At 42.8% G+C, this 12,720-nt stretch overlaps 2 protein-coding genes across 2 annotated transcripts in view; one reads left to right on the forward strand and one right to left on the reverse strand.

The window, feature by feature from the left end:
- The window catches only part of PATL2 (PAT1 homolog 2), a 73,691-nt gene that overhangs the window by 25,473 nt on the left and 35,498 nt on the right, over positions 1-12,720 (reverse strand). The window lies entirely within an intron of this gene.
- Positions 1,471-9,739, forward strand: LOC129621927 (beta-2-microglobulin). The gene is made up of 4 exons (XM_055538953.1): positions 1,471-1,628; positions 7,343-7,618; positions 8,123-8,150; positions 9,123-9,739. Exons 1-3 carry the CDS (start codon positions 1,562-1,564, stop codon positions 8,134-8,136), a joined length of 357 nt encoding a protein of 118 aa, XP_055394928.1. The 5' UTR covers positions 1,471-1,561; the 3' UTR covers positions 8,137-8,150; positions 9,123-9,739.

Consider the following 12,720-nt stretch of genomic DNA (forward strand, 5'->3'; position numbering starts at 1 on the left):
CTGACAATTATTCTTTTATTTCAAGAGAGCTATAGAGAGAGCTGGTAGAAAAAGTAGGTAAAGAGCATCAATAATCGTAGTAGACGCTTAGGATCACAGAACACCCAGTATGTGCTCCCTGGGGCTCTCTCTGTGCACATTCCCCTTCATTAGGTCTGTGGAGAGTAACCTGCTTTCTTTAGTGTAGACCCAAGCTCCACAACAGGGATTACTGAAAGGTCTAAAACTAGGGGAAAGGAATCCAGATGACATTTCTTGGGCTCTCTGGGGAAGCACCACCCACCTCCCTTCAGCTGCACACCAGGGTGATTTCCAAGACCTCTGTCACTCTCGGCCCCCAGGTTCACTTCCTCTTCCGGGTATTCCACTCCAGAAATGATCCTTGGACTCAGCCACCAGGTAATGTCAGCTCCTTTTTATGTTATCTACGGAGAGTGGGTCTTCTTAACGAGTCTTTGTAACACTGACACCCTCTTAGAATCTATAGGTCTAACTTCTTTGTTTGAGCCCACAGAAGATGCAACCCAAATTCATACTAAAATTGTCCAGTCCTCTATCTTCAGGCCAGTCTGTACCCTCACTCTTTGTTTTCCTATCCCTAAAAATGTAACGGGGTAATTCCTACATCCTAGGGTTTATTCACGTATTCCCTCATATGTTCAGCCATCCCTTCCTTCATGAGTTTCACCAGCCACTCATCTGTACACTCATTCATTCAGTTCATCAAGTACCTAGTCCGTGCCAACCACCATTCTAGTGTGCTAATTCGCAGGGAGTAACGTCCCTCGAGGCGGTAGATACTCTGATGCTCTAAGCAGTTACTGCTTTTATAAGAGTTTTACCCTCAGTGGTCATTTCTCCACAAACCATCAATTACTTAAATTACAACGGCAAGATACGGACCAGAGTTTCTTGGCACAGACGTTCCGAAATGCCTTTCCTTTTTGGAACATATTCAGGAAGCAAGAAAGTCCTCCTTCATGCCAGATGGTTCTCTGAGCTGGCTCCATGAGGCCTCGAGGTTCCTGGAAACTTTTCTTGCCCAGAGAATCCAGAAGACTTGCAACGTATTTCTGGGCTGGAATTGCGAACCGAGTTCTGATTCTGCCCAGTACCGTTCAGTCTCTGTCCTTACCCTTAACAGTTCTAGGCTTCAGTTTTCCCGACTGAAAACCAGGTGCTAGGCTCCTAACTGGCTGTGGCATGCATGGTAAGCAAGTCCCTTTGCCTTTCTGGTGCTGTTCCGAAAAGCGAGGGTTCGTCCACACTGAAGTTCTAGGGTGAGCGGTGTGCGCCGCAAGCTTGGGCGCGCACCCCAGATAAGAGGGCGCTGATGTACAGGCAGCGAACGCACCGAGCCCAACCCTGCCTTCCTAAGCATCATGAGACTTACGAGAAAATGAAACTGAAAACCGGGAAGCCTGTTTCTAACCTGCCCCGGCCTAGTTCGCTCGGAGACTTGTGACGGCCCGGCGGGCAGGCTTCCGATTGGCTGCCTGAGTGCGGACTATAAAGGCGAGCGCGGAACCCAGCCGCTCACTCCGCCACCGCTGCTGCAAGCATGGCTCGCTTCGTGGCCTTGGTCCTTCTCGGGCTGCTGTCGCTGTCTGGACTGGACGCCATCCAGCGTGAGTGTCCTCTCCTCTCTCCCCTCTTCCGCCAGCCCGTCCTGTCCCGATCACACCCACTTGGCACCCTGGGCACTAACCCTGTCCACCCCCGTCCCGCTCCCAAGTTTTCCTTCCCAGCTCGGTGGAGGAGCACCCGGCTTCGTCTCGGGCGGTGGAAGCGGCGGGGTGCGCGGGGAGTGGGGAGGGGGTGCGACCCCAGGTCGCCAGCTTCCCCGGGATGTGGGGAGGGAGCCCCTGGCTAGCCCGGACGGTACCGCGTGGGTCGGGACGGAGTTCCTGGGTGCGGATGTGGTTCAGGGCGGGCGAGGTGGGAGAGGGATTGTCTTCCGCTGGTTCGCGGGGCTCTGGCTGCCCCCGCGCATCTCTGGAGTGGGGGGAGGGCTGGCGGGTCCCAGAGGGCAGGGTTGGGGGCTGCGAACGGGTGGAGACAACGCGTGGGCTTTGGGGGAATCGCCGCCAGCGTATGTCGGCCAGCTGGCATCCTGAGGGCCAGGAGCTTCCAGCAGGAGCCGGGCAGGTTCACCTGCCCCTCTGTACTTTTCCCCAAATAAGGGACCAAACCAGAATGAGGAATTTTCTGGCGACTTTCGTGGAATGCCTTGAGGTTTAACAAACCAATTCTCGTCGTTAATTCTCTTGTTCTCCTTACACTTCGCTTTGAATAATAATCATAGAGGTCCCCGTTGACAGCTGTCTGTCCTGCGCTGTGTGCTGCGTCATTTAATTGTGAAAGGGGTCTGCGATGTAAATACGGTGCCTATTATCAGGATGTCACAAATGAGGAAAGGGAGGCTGAAAAGTTGAAGTAAGTTAACCCCGCAGGGGATCAGTCGCAGACTGTAGAACCTGATCAGAGCCTTGGCCGGGTGGTGCGCGCCTAGGGTAGTCACCGGTGCTTTTTTCCCAATCTTCTGGGGTGAGGTTCTAGGGAGCAAGCTGGGCGGGTATGGGCTGTGGCCTTTGTTCACAGAGGGCTTCCTCCTTTGGCTCCTGGCCTGGTTCTTTCCAATATGAAGTGTGTCTCTACTTTCAGTTTTGAGTAAGTGAAGGTTTATCAGTCAGAAAGGTTGTAAAACTAGGGCTAATAATCAACGCACTTACCCAGGGTGTCAGGGACACTGCGTTTAGACACCTAAGTACACTGAAGCTCGGATTTCTCTTTCATGTGAAAATGGAATTTAAAATTTATTTGCCAAAAAAACACATGATATCTGTATTATCACTATTATTGATATTTTGTTGTGGCTATAGAATTCTTTCAAAAAATAACAAGCAGACACTAAAAAGTATGTTCATTAGAAAATTTCCAAGATAATACATGCCTGGAAAATACACGGGGGATTTATAGAAGACATACAAAAAACATGTAAGTGTGATTCACTTTGGGAGGAAGAGGTCTATTTTCTGCTCTTTCCCTGTGTAGGTTTTATTTCAGTCTGGGTGTAAATTAAGTTTTCAATTAAACTACAGAAGCTAAAATAACTCCCCCCAGTAAGTTAGGCCAGATTCAAAGTAGGCCTGTCTGATACACCTCCTCCTCTTCAGTTCAGTTCAGTCGCTCAGTTGTGTACAGCTCTTTGTGACCCCATGAACCAAAGCACGCCAGGCCTCCCTGTCCATCACCAACTGCTGGAGTCCACCCAAACCCATGTCCATTGAGTCTGTGATGCCATCCAACCATCTCATCCTCTGTCATCCCCTTCTCTTCCTGCTCTCAATCTTTCCCAGCATCAGGGTCTTTTCAAATGAGTCAGCTCTTTGTATAAGGTGACCAAAGTATTGGAGTTTCAGCTTCAAAATCAGTCCTTCAGTGAACACCCAGGACTGATCTCCTTTAGGAAGAACTGCTTGGATCTCTTTGCAATCCAAGGGACTCTCAAGAGTCTTCTCCAACACCACCATTCAAAAGAATCAATTCTTCTGTGCTCAGCTCTCTTTACAGTCCAACTCTCACATCCGTACATGATCACGGAAAAACCATAGCCTTGACTAGACGGACCTGTGTTGACAAAGTAATGTCTCTGCTTTTTAATATGCTGTCTAGGTTGGTCATAACTTTGCTTCCAAGGAGTAAGCGTCTTTTAATTTCATGGGTGCAATCAGCATCTGCAGAAGTCAGCCACTGTTTCTACTGTTTTCCCTTCTATTTGCCATGAAGTGATGGGACTGATGCCATGATCTTAATTTTCTAAATGCTGAGCTTTAAGCCAACTTTTTCACTCTCCTCTTTCACCTTCATCAAGAGGCTCTTTAGTTCTTCTTCACTTTCTGCCATAAAGGTGGTGTCATCTCCATATCTGAGGTTATTGATATTTCTCCTGGCAATCTTGACTCCAGCTTGTGCTTTTTCCAGCCCAGCGTTTCTCATGATGTACTCTGCATATAAGTTAAATAAGCAGGGTGTCAATATACAGCCTTTTCCTATTTGGATCCAGTCTGTTTTTCCATGTAGAGTTCTAACTGTTGATTCCTGACCTGCATACAGGTTTCTCAAGAGGCAGGTCAGGTGGTCTGGTATTCCCATCTCTTCAAGAATTTTCCACAGTTTATTGTGATCCACACAGTCAAAGGCTTTGGCATAGTCAATAAAGCAGAAATAGATGCTTTTCTGGAACTCTCTTGCTTTTTCCATGATCCAGCAGATGTTGGCAATTTGATCTCTGGTTTCTCTGCCTTTTCTAAAACCAGCTTGAACATCAGGAAGTTCACGGTTCACGTATTGCTGAAGCCTGGCTTGGAGAATTTTGAGCATTACTTTACTAGCGCGTGAGATGAGTGCAATTGTGCGGTACTTTGAGCATTCTTTGGCATTTCCTTTCTTTGGAATTGGAATGAAAACTGACCTTTTCCAGTCCTGTGGCCACTACTGAGTTCTCCAAATTTGCTGACATATTGAGTGCAGCACTTTCACAGCATCATTTTTCAGGATTTGAAATAGCTCAACTGGAATTCCATCACCTCCACTAGCTTTGTTTGAGATGCTTCCTAAGGCCCACTTGACTTCACATTCCAGGATGTCTGGCTCTAGGTGAGTGATCATACTACTGTGATTATCTGGGTCGTGAAGATTTTTTTTTGTCAGTTCTGTGTATTCTTGCCACCTCTTCTTAATATCTTCTGCTTCTGTTAGGTCCATACCATTTCTGTTTTTTATTGAGCCCATCTTTGCATGAAATGTTCCCTTGGTATCCCTAATTTTCTTGAAGAGATCTCCAGTTTTTCCCATTCTATTGTTTTCCTCTATTTCTTTGCATTGATTGCTAAGGAAGGCCTTCTTATCTCTCCTTACTATTCTTTGGAACTCTGCATTCAGCTACTTATATCTTTCCTTTTCTCCTTTGCTTTTCTCTTCCCTTCTTTTCACAGCTATTTGTAGGGCCCCCTCAGACAGCCATTTTGCCTTTTTGCATTTCTTTTTCTTGGGGATGGTCTTGATCCCTGTCTCCTGTACAATGTCATGAACCTCCATCCATAGTTCATCAGGCACTCTGTCTGTCAGATCTAGTCCCTTAAATCTGTTTCTTACTTCCACTGTATAGTCATAAGGAATTTGATTTAGATCATACCTGAATGGTGTAGTGGTTTTCTCCACTTTCTTCAATTTCAGTCTGAATTTGGCAGTAAGGAGTTCATGATCTGAGCCACAGTCAGCTCCCAGTCTTGTTTTTCCTGACTGTATAGAGCTTCTCCATCTTTGGCTGCAAAGAAAATAATCAATCTGATTTCAGTGTTGACCATCTGGTGACGTCCATGTGTAGAGTCTTCTCTTGTGTTGTTGGGAGAGGGTGCTTGCTATGACCAGTGCATTCTCTTGGCAGAACTCTATTATACTTTGCCTTGCTTCATTCTGTACTCCAAGGCCAAATTTGCCTGTTACTCCAGGTGTTTTTTGACTTCCTACTTTTGCATTCCAATCCTCTCTAATGAAAAGGATATCTTTTTTGGGTGTTAGTTCCAGAAAGTCTTGTAGGTCTTCATAGAGCTGTTCAACTTCAGCTTTTTCAGCATTACTGGTTGGGGCATAGACTTGGATTACCGTGATATTGAATGGTTTGCCTTGGAAACAAACAGAGATCATTCTGTCATTTTTGAGATTGCATCCAAGTACTGCACTTCGCACTCTTTTGTTGACCGTGATGGCTACTTCCTTTCTTTTAAGGGATTCCTGTGCACAGTAGTAGATATAATGGTCATCTGAGTTAAATTCACCCATTCCGGTCCATCTTAGTTTGCTGATTCCTAGCCTATCGATGTTCACTCTTGCCATCTCCTGTTTGACCACTTCCAATTTGCCTTGATTTATGGACCTGACATTCCAGGTTCCATTTGCGATATTCTTAGAAAAAAACCCAGTCAAACAAACACCCCCTCCCCCCTCCACACACATGCACACAAACCTGCCCATCTCCCTCAGTGGGAAAATGCCAGGGGGGATGAAAATGTGCTTTCACTACTATAATAGTATATACAGTACAATAACAAGTTATTAGAAATTCATTGCAAAGAGGTTTCTGATTTATCTTCACTTTCAACTGTGGAAAAATATCAGGGCTTCATTGTATTTCCAACCTAGCTTTTGGTACAACTGGGGACATTTTCTTTGATAATAGGATGTTTCTAGAGAGATACATCTGATCACAGTGGCCTGGTTAATAGAAAAATGGAGTTTATAATATTTTCTTTCTACATTCCCATGAAGTGTCTAGACATGCATTCCATTAGCAAACCCCCTGTTCTGTAGCAACATATAATATCGTCAACCTGGCAGATTATGGAAGTCACTTGGCCATGCTCATTAAAAATGCAGATTCCACTGTCACATGCATTACTCCACTTGGTCCTAATGGAGAGTATGATGTTTCCTATTTGCCACAGTCCTCACTCTTCCCTATTGTTCTTCCCCAGCCCAACCCACTCATCTAAGGTGCTTTCCAGCCCCTGTAGGTGTTTCACTTTTGTTTCTTTGTTGTCTGGCTCATGAAATCAGGTGCACATTCAGATAGAGATTTGTCATATACACTCTAGACATGATGAACAGGTTGTGTTCTGTAGAAATATACTTTGGGTTGACTCTGTTAGGAACCTGAGCAAGGAGGTAACAGTAATCACACCTGCCATTTACCAAGCAGCTGCACTGCGCAGGGCTCTGTACTAGGCACCTATTGAGAAGTCTGGTGGGTGTGCATCTAGACAGGAGACCAGGAAGAAAGAAGTAAATGTAAGGAAAATAATTGACGGGGCTGAAACAGGGTATAATCAGGGAGTGTTTTGATGTGGCCACTCTGGAGGGTGTGTGACGTGAGAAATGAAGCTCGATCAGTAGACTGGGGCCAAATCATGTAGACTCTTGAGTGATATAGATTCTATGTGCTGAGGAGCCATGAAGCCTTCTTGAGAGCCTCCACACACAATTCTTAAAAGATACAGCACAGTGTCCATTGACAGAAAAAGATGTTACTAGAAATCTGCGAGAAAAAGCCTGAAAGACATGTGTAGGGGAATTATGTTGGAAAGATACTAAGTCATGGTGTATCCCACAAACTGGAGGTGGCCTTTTGCAAAAATGGAAGGTCATTTGGCCCAAGGGAAAGTGGAATTGGGAGAAATGGAGGATCCAGTATAAACATTTGGTGCCTGATCTAGCTTTAGACCAAGGTAGCCCCAAGTGGAATGCTCTGCAATTTCATCTGTCTTTCCCTGCCGCTCCTCAGGTCGTCCAAAGATTCAAGTGTACTCAAGACACCCACCAGAAGATGGAAAGCCAAATTACCTGAACTGCTATGTGTCTGGGTTCCATCCACCCCAGATTGAAATCGATTTGCTGAAGAATGGGGAGAAGATTAAATCGGAGCAGTCAGACCTGTCTTTCAGCAAGGACTGGTCTTTCTACCTGCTGTCCCACGCCGAGTTCACTCCCAACAGCAAGGATCAGTACAGCTGCCGAGTGAAACACGTTACTTTGGAACAACCCCAGATAGTTAAGTGGGGTAGGTTTTCAAGTTCTTTGGTTAACCACTGACAGTTGTTTCTGAGCACAGCCGCGGCATATAGCTGCTTTGATATAAAAACATCTGCATACTGGGATTATCAGGGAATGTTATTAAAGCTCTGCGTAGTGGCACCCTCTGAGAGAGCTGGGCACAGTGTGGTCGCTGAGAACAGTGGCTTCCCTGCAGTGAGAGCGGGCACTCCCAAGGCTTCTTCCCTGTGGCCTCCTTGGCTCTCCTGACAGCCTCGGGCACACCCAGGACCAAGGAGGGTTTCCGGAAGGCACGGGCCTTGTGTGCAAGCCCTGCTATGGTAGGGCCCTCCAACCCTGGCATCCTCCAGTTCTCTGGATGGCTTGGGATCTCAGGCTGGTAGGAAACGTCTAGGTTTTTCTTCACAGGCTCTTCTGCCATCTTTGTTTATAACAAGTTTAGACTTTTGTAGTATGCAGTATTTCAGAAGTCAAACCTAACTGTTTCCTTTCTCCATTTTCTTTTCCATAGATCGAGACCTGTAAGCAGCACCATCGAGGTGGGTTTCTAAGCTTAAGAAGCCCTATTGTAATATCAGTATCCTGGGGACCATTACAGACAGCTCTAATATGATAGGCCTCACAGTCTGGAAGACATTAATCAGGGTAACAATTCAGCAGGCAGAGAAGAATCCCATGGGGTCCCATTCCCTGCCCCTGGGAGCGGGGGAGATGAGGAAGGCTGTAGTCCTGGGTGTGACTTTCCCAGCATCACTAACCCTCTAAAGGGAGGACAGAGGAGCTGCAGGTGTGGGGTTACAGGCAGAGGCAGCTGTTACCCACAGCACCTGCAAGTGTTTGCTCTTCTGCCGTTTCCATATTAGGCATCTCTGGGCCTTCAAAGGTGAACTGTCCCTCCCTTTGCGTGGCAGCTCTTTGCTAAATAGCCTGAAGAGAAGAGTGACATGGGTCTGCAGAGACACCATTCCTAAGTGTCTGGGCACTGTAGTTGGGTCTTGAAGCTCCCAGTCCAGTAGAGGAGAGAAGTGGAAACAAGATTGTTGTGACTCGATGTAAAGAACTGTAACAGATGTATTGCAGCTCTAGCACCCAACTCGAGCAGCATGAGACGGGGATTGGACTTCTCTGCCACTGCAGGTGGGGGCCAGAGCAGATAATCCAGCTTTTCTGGGAGATTTTATTACTCAGTGTGTCTTGGCATGGAAAACCTATTCAAATTTCCTGTTGCACTGTAGGACAGGGAGGTTAATTTGCAAGAGCATCAGAGAGTTTGGCTGACCTGCCCAGTGTCGCACAGTTACTAAATGTTAGAGTGAGGATCTGAACTCTAATACCAGCACTCTCTTGTCTAAGGTTGTAGGAGAACCAATGGGATAAACTAAATGGTTTGCAAAATCACCTGCAGTTTTATCAACAGAGATTTATACAGTGAAAGTTAGATAAGTTTGGTGGTGCTGTCTGTGATATAAAATAAATGTATTTATTATTATTCCTTTTCTCTTTTTTTTCAGATTTGAACATTCTTCATTTGGTCTAATATCAAATTCTGTTTCCTTGCTCTTTAATACTGATATGCTTTTATGCTTTATGCACATAATCAGAAGTGGTATTCATGTTATCACAAATAACTTCTTTATAATTTTGCCTTGGCTGCTGCACGTCCATGTTTGGCCTTCCTATGCAGGTGTCTACAGTGGAGGTGCTGGCATCTTAGAGGTGGGGAGGACAATTTCAGATTTACCATCAACATCTGGGTGTCTTCTGCATACGAAACTGCGTAATAAGATACTTATGCATGTTAAAGTAAGCCTCCAATTTTGTAACTTTGGTTACAATTTTGGGAAAATTTTGGAAAGATAATTTTTAGAGTTATGGAAATTTGTTAATTTTTAGAATTATGGAGATTGTAGATGAAGCATTTTGCCATATAAAGTTTATATGTTATCTCCTATATCTGTTAGAAACTTGGTTGTGCCTGGTTTTACTATATATTTTGTTTCACTAAAACAGTGGTAAAACATTGTGTTCAGCTTCTCAAAGGAACAACAGCTGACTTCTCAATGTCAGTGGGATCCAGAACATAGCAGAAAGTCGTCATGAATGTGATGAAACAACTTCCTACCTAAAATTCTCTATTCAATAAAAATCCCTTTAAAAAAAATGACTGCATGATAAACATTATTAGATAACTAAGATTGCTGCACCTGTCAGATCCTCACTAAGCATCTAAATGATACATTTGAGGCAGAGGGAAGGCCTAAAATATGAGAGAAAAGGGAGAGTAATACAAATGTATCAATTTTGTAATCTAAATATAAAATAGTAATGGTTGGTAAAGTGGTTAGAAAAATAAAACACAATAACCTAAGTGTAGAAAGAGTAAACAATGTTAAAGTATTTGATGGACTTTTTACCCTGAAGGGTAAAGTTACAGACTTTTTGGTAATTTAAATATGTACAATATATTTTTGGGCTGTCCTCAAAAAGAACATAGGCTGAATATTTAATATCCAACTAGAAGATGGCATAGGAGCTTATGGAGTGGTAGTAATGTTTTTTTCAATACTCAGTGAATTTATCATAAAAAACTCATAGCTGGGGAAAAAGGCAAATTTACTTAGACTTATAAAGGTTTTCTTAATATACATAAGCAGACACATGCACTCATTAATAGAAGTCTATTATAGGTATTTTACAGGTAAAATCAGAAATAAGGATCTTTCCTGAAGTTACACCATGGAACTTCCCTGGTGGCCCAGTGGCCAAGACTCTGTGCTCTCAGTGCCATGAGTGAGAATTTGTACGCCTCAACCAAAGTCCCACGTGCTGCAACTAAACACCAGAGCAGCCAAATAAGTAAATACTTTAAAAAAATTAAAAAAGATGCCCACTGTCCCTTTTGAGTGATGTTATACTAGAGGTCCCAGCAGTAAATCAAGACAATGAAAAAAAGTAAAAAGAATAAATATTTGAAGAGAAGAAACAAAATTGTATTACTTTGATGCTATATATAGATTATATAGAAATGTCAATAAGATATAAAAGATAAATTCTCTTATTAATCCTAATAATAAATTTGCTGGACAAAAACATAAAAATGCATTTCTTTGTACGGGTAACAAAGTAAATTAAAAATATATAATTTATAATAGCAATAGACATAGTACTTAGATTTATATAAATGGGCTTCCCAGGTGGCGCTAGTGGTAAAGAACCTGCCTGCCAATGCAAGAGACTTAAGAGACATGTGTTTGATCCCTGAGTCAGGAAGATCCCCTGGAGAAGGGCACAGGAACCCACTCCAGTATTGTCTGGAGAATCCCATGGACAAAAGAACAATTTATGATAGCAACAGACATAGCACTTAAATATATATAAAATAGATATGCTATATATATTCAAATAGTGTTTAAATGCACATGCCAATATAAAGCTAACAAAAGATGTCAAGCTTTTCAGCCTCCATATGTTGGATTTTTTAATAGTTTTTCTCTAGATGTCAAGCTTTTAATGGAAAAAGTATAATGTTTTATTGAAATAAATTAATGACAAAAAATGAGAGAGTAAGGTTATGGATAGGGAGATTAAATATCCTAAAGACATAATTTTTTCCCAACCTGATATATAGATCTACTGTAATTATTTTAAAACATTTTAATAGGTTTTCATGACACTTGACAAGTTGATCCTAAAATACGGAAGAGGGTTAATGGAGGGAGAAAGATAAAGATGCTCCTGAAGAATAATAAGGTGAGAGATTTATAATTAAAACAGAATGGAAATGACTCAGGATGGATCAAGACCAACGAACAGAATAGAGCCCAGAAACAAACTTGTGAATACACGGAAACTTGATACACAAGGCATTTCAGATCAATTGTAAAAGGAAGGGCTTTTGAAAAAACATGGTGCTGAGACAAATGGCTATCAATATGTGGTGGAAAAATAAGTCCCTACCTCACGCTATGGGCTTCTCTGATGGCTCAGTGGTAAAGAGCCCGCCTGCCAATGCAGGAGACGTGGGTTGGATTCCTGGGTTGGGAAGATCCCTTGGAGAAGGAAATGGCAACCCACTCCAGTATTCGTTACTGAAGAATTCCGTGGACAGAGGAGCCTGGCGGGCTACAGCCCAATGGCGTCGAAGAGTCAGACACGACTTAATGACTCAACAACAACCACCTCACACTATGCACAACTGTAAGTTCCATCAGAAAAAGAGCTAAATACCAAACAAAAATTTTAAACACAGGAAAAAAAAAAACCCATTTTTATGAAAAAAGCCCTCAACATAGAAGTCACAAATTATATGTATATAGCTAAAGACTGATTGATTAATCTCATGATTTAGAACTACAATAAAGTTAGACTCCATAAAAAAAGTAAAAAGTCAAGTCACAGATTTGAATATATTTGCCATACCTAAAACAAAGGATTGTATCTAGAATATATCACACTACAAACCAATATAGTATTATATATAATAAATTAATGGAGTATGTATATACATAATGCAAATTAAAACCCATCATACCATCAGAATGACACAAGCTTTAAAAATCTGGATATGCCAAGTGTTGGGAAAAACATACCCTAAGGAGAACTCATTACATTGCTGGTGAGAGCATAAACTGATAAAACAACTTTGGAAAACTAGAGTATTATGTAGTAAAGTTAAATACGCACATGCCCTATGACCCAGCATTTCTGATCCAACATAGAGAAGCTCGTGCACAGGCACCTGCAATAGGTGTAAAAACTGTTCACTCGGCAACACTTTCCAATGGCAATCAACTGCAAACAACTTAAAGCTGGATTAAAAAGATACATTCAGACAATGGAATGCTATACAGGTTGAAAATGAAAGAATTGTCCAACTGTCCTTATAAAAATGAACATGGATGAATCACAAAAAAAATGTTAGTGAAGAAAATCCAGCAAGTTCCCCCAAATATATACAGTGATTCCATTATATACAAAATTAAGCAGTGCCCAAAAGTAAATAGCATTATTTATATATATGTTTATATGGAGCAAGTAAGATAAATAATTGTTGCAGTGTTATTTACCATAACTAAGACAAGGAAGCGACCTAAATGTCCATTGGCAGAT

Source organism: Bubalus kerabau, chromosome 10 (assembly GCF_029407905.1).
Source record: "Bubalus kerabau isolate K-KA32 ecotype Philippines breed swamp buffalo chromosome 10, PCC_UOA_SB_1v2, whole genome shotgun sequence".
NCBI lineage: Eukaryota > Metazoa > Chordata > Mammalia > Artiodactyla > Bovidae > Bubalus > Bubalus kerabau.